This window comes from Protobothrops mucrosquamatus, unplaced genomic scaffold, assembly GCF_001527695.2.
Source record: "Protobothrops mucrosquamatus isolate PMUCROS unplaced genomic scaffold, P.Mucros_1.0 scaffold1801, whole genome shotgun sequence".
Taxonomy (NCBI): Eukaryota; Metazoa; Chordata; class Lepidosauria; order Squamata; family Viperidae; genus Protobothrops; species Protobothrops mucrosquamatus.
This window is the reverse complement of record NW_015387938.1, coordinates 214,373-218,415: the sequence shown is the minus strand read 5'-3', so window position 1 is coordinate 218,415 and position 4,043 is coordinate 214,373. Positions and strand designations below refer to the sequence as shown.

At 40.9% G+C, this 4,043-nt stretch overlaps 1 protein-coding gene across 1 annotated transcript in view; it reads right to left on the bottom strand.

The window, feature by feature from the left end:
* Nucleotides 1–3,418: 3,418 nt before the first annotated feature.
* The window catches only part of E2F1 (E2F transcription factor 1), a 28,450-nt gene continuing 27,825 nt past the window's right edge, over nucleotides 3,419–4,043 (bottom strand). Inside the window, exon 6 of the mRNA XM_029285515.1 lies at nucleotides 3,419–3,760. Coding sequence (XP_029141348.1) covers nucleotides 3,419–3,760 — 342 coding nt within the window. The remainder of the gene's footprint in view (nucleotides 3,761–4,043) is intronic.

Genomic DNA, 4,043 nt, shown 5'->3' with positions numbered 1-4,043 from the left:
TCTTTTATGGAATCTGTTCCCTTATTTTTCTAGCAACCAGACTTTTTTTTCTGAAGGGGGGGGGGGCTAGTAGCCTGCACTAGATAAGTTAAAGAGAAAAAATATCTGGTACATTACAGTGACTTTTGTATGAGCTGCATCAGAAAGAGGTTGGCCAAAGCAGCACTTGTCTCTCCTTTGGAAAAGCAAGGTATGCTCAGAATGGATATATCAAAAGATATAAATCTATCATTGAGTCCTTTGGAACAGATTGTCACTCTGTTTTGCTGCAGTCACTGAGAGAGATATCCACAATTCAAAAAGATAAACCTGTCAGAATGGGAAGATGACCTATGTACAGAAATGCAATCCAGATTTGTAACTCTGGTACTCTGTAGATAAACTGAGTTAAAACTGCCATCAGCTCCAGCCACCTTGGCTAACATTTAAGATGATAGGAAATCCACAAGGCATCCAGATAAGGCTCACTTAAGAGATCAGTAATTAATGTGACTATGATCAAATTGCTCTCCTGTTTGTATCTGAAACAAGAAATAAGTTGTACCTTGGTTACAGAGAACATATTTTGCCAGCTATTATTCTGAAGTAGTGCAGTCTAAGAGAACACAGCATTAAGTTTCTTGAAGACAGTCTAATTGCAAATGTCCAACTTGGAAAATGCAATGTCTGGAGAGAGTTAGACGTTTCTCCTTATGCAGATTCTAGCAACACAGGGATAATTTTTAACTTGATTCAGCTTTAGGATCTGGCAACCTGAGAAAGAGATGAAAAGTGAGGAGAGAGAACAGGAATCACGTTGTGTACCTATATGTTTATACAACCATCTGCTGCCTGATTAATTTTGATTTGAGAAAGCATTTTTATATGTGTTGCCTGAAGAAGACCCACTTAAGAGATGCTTTTGTTTAGTCTTATCCAAAAAAAAAAAAAAGCTCCAGTGAAATTTAAATTATTTGGGACTAGGTGTCACAATGCTTTACATTAGTAGTTCTCTCATCTATTAAGAACACTAATACACAACCCCCACCCAAAGCCACACACCGAGTCATTGTTACCTTTCCATAAAGCAAAATACCCTCCTAATATGTAGGAGCACACTTTGGTGAGTTCCAGGAACTGAAATAATACTTAAAGGACTAAGAAGGCACCTCAGGGACAGCACCAATTACTGCTTTGTGATGCACTAGGAAGTATTCCTAATCAAGCTGATGGCATCCATACCTGCTGCTAAAGCCCCATTCCTTCAACTAACGCTACTTCTCAAAATGGATAAACCTGGAATAAAACTATTCCTTCCACAAACTCTTATCCTAGCACAATGTGTGTTTCCCTCCCCCACCCTCCCTTTCAACATACCAAAATATTTCTCTACAGCAGTGTTACTCAACCTCAGCAACTTTAAGATGCATGGACTTCAATTCTCAGACTGAGGAATTCTAGGAGTTGAAGTCCGCACATCTTAAAATTAGCGAGGTTGAGAAACACTACTCTAAAAGATGAACCTGCCGTCCATCCTCTATGAATAAATAGCATTTAAGTTCACTTGTCTTGACCAGTCATACGCTCTCAACATATTGATGAGACATTGAATCTCTTTGCTATTCAAGGCTCTCTGACTACAACCTACTTCTTCCCAGGTTCTCTGCTGCCACTTGCTAGGTCAGCAATTCTAACAAGATACCTAAAAGGGTTTCTTTCCACATACCTGGACATGTTGAGTTCTACTTCATGCACCCATAATCCTCTGACACTATCCTTTATCTTCCAGGAATACTGGATGGAGGCACATAAATAATAAATAAATAATATGAATCCATGATTTCTGGACACACCTTATGCTTAGCATGGGGTTTAGGATAATAAGGAAAAAGAGTCAGTGTTTTCCCCTTCACCTTACAGGAAAGGGGCAAACAAAGGCATTGGTTGCTTGTTGTCTCACAATACTGTGTAGGGTTAACCTCCCTTACGATCATGGAGAATGGCCAGCAACCCTCTCTTCCTCCTGCTGAAGCAAAACGTTCCAGTAACTTCATTTCCTACGACAAGCAGTGTCCCCTCTGCCTTGTTGGCTGTCTGCTCTAAAACTAAAGACAGTTGAGCAGACTGAGCACCTCACTATTAAAAAAAAATCACCATAATAAAAACCCATCCCATCCCCAGATAGATAAAGATATATTCTACCAGGGAATTGGCTTTCCACAAAATAATATCCATAGTGGGAGGTGAGGAACAACCAAAATAAATAAATAATCTGTACAGGACCCTCCTTAAAGCTTTATGGTGAGGCTCACAAGGAAAAAGAAAAAAAATATGCTTGCATCAGCATCCAGAAACAATTCACCCCATTATTCTTGGTGCCTCCTATTTGTAAGCCAGTTTCTCCTTTTCAACCAGAATATTTTTTTTAAAAAAAGAGCAAAAAAAGCCCACCCACTTTTCTAACACATCCAGTTACCCATTATCTTTCACTAGTTTGAGCAGCTTGTTTAACAAAAGGCTCCCATTGTATCATCCATCCTATCCCATCCAGTTGGTTGTCTTTATCTTCTACTTGGCCATTCTTTGACTTTGACTACTGAGTTGCAAATCTCTGGTTTATCATTGCCAGCAAAGGTAAAAGATAAAAATGCCATCCAACCAGGTAGAGATGGATTGTAAGAGGACAGATCAATGACTGTTCTGAGAAGTACCATTCTGGTCACCTTCTCCCACCGCTGCCTGGCAGAAAGGTGTCCCTCACAATAATGTGCTCAGTGCTTCTGCCACACATCCCAAACAGTTTGCTGAGAAAGGAATGGAAGGGCCCCTCTTCTAAGGATAGCTTCTGACCATCATCTTTTTCTAAGCCAAGATTGATAATTGCTTAATACATAGAAAATTAAGCACCTGATAAAAAAGGGGGGCCTGCCCACAGCCAAGTATTGTCTAAAGTGAAATTCAGGGAAAGGAGTGGTTCAACAAGAATAACTAGGCTGCTGCAACAGCATCTCTACAGCTATCCCTATAGATTCCAAACATGGCACCAGAGAATCAAGGTGACACTACTCACCCATTCCTAAGTATTATTACTACTCTGGGCCTGGGCACAGCAGGCTTGAGGTGATGCCTGCTGACTCTCAACCAGGTCACAAAAACAAGCTTGCAACATTCACAGCAGCAATTAGCTTCACAGCCATCTCCCTCAATTACAGGGAGATGGCCAGCAAAAGGCAGCCCTTCCAGGAGCTGAGTGCTCTCATTGTCACTGATGCCCGACCACAGCTGCCATTTTCCTTCCCTGGCATCTGATTTACAGCACGCTGGCTCTGAAGACGACAACTAGCCCTGGAATTATGTTCAGATGTCAGCTGCAAAAAGATCCCCTATGATGGGGTAGAGTTGACCGTGTGGTGCTCCCCTTTCCCCAACCAGAGGATATTCAAAAATCCAAGGAGGTGAAATCTCCAAAGTCACAGTCAAAGAGCTCACTGATGCCTTCACCCTCCTCAAGCCCAAAGTGATAGTCCTGAGTCTGGGGTGGTGAAAGTGCAATGAATTCAGAGGGCAGAAAACTTGAGAAGTCATCCTTGCCCTGCAGAAGCAAAGCATCCACGGAAGCCAGTGGTGAGAGGTTTACATCATCCCCGGGGCACTTCAGAGGCAGCGTCGTCTCTCCAGATAACAAAGGTTCTGCCAAGAGATAAAGGAGAGACTTAGTAACCATCATAATAGATATACCCGTGCCTCTCATCCCAAGTGAATATCCCAAAGAAAGCCTTCTCTATACACAAAAACAAAATTGCTTTGTTGACATCTGCCTGCTAATCTTCCAATTATATATAATATACAATATTTTTTTTCCATTAGGAAAGTATAAACACTTTTCATGGCTCAGCTGCGCCTACAAAAAATATCTGAATTGGTCTCTATCACAAATTAGGAATAAATTACATATAATTTGAAGCAAAATGTAAAAACCTTTTCTTAGAAAAACTCTTAAGAGAGAGAGATTCACTTGGTACAGAAATGTATCGAGAAATGCATTGCCTTTCTTATTTGTAGCT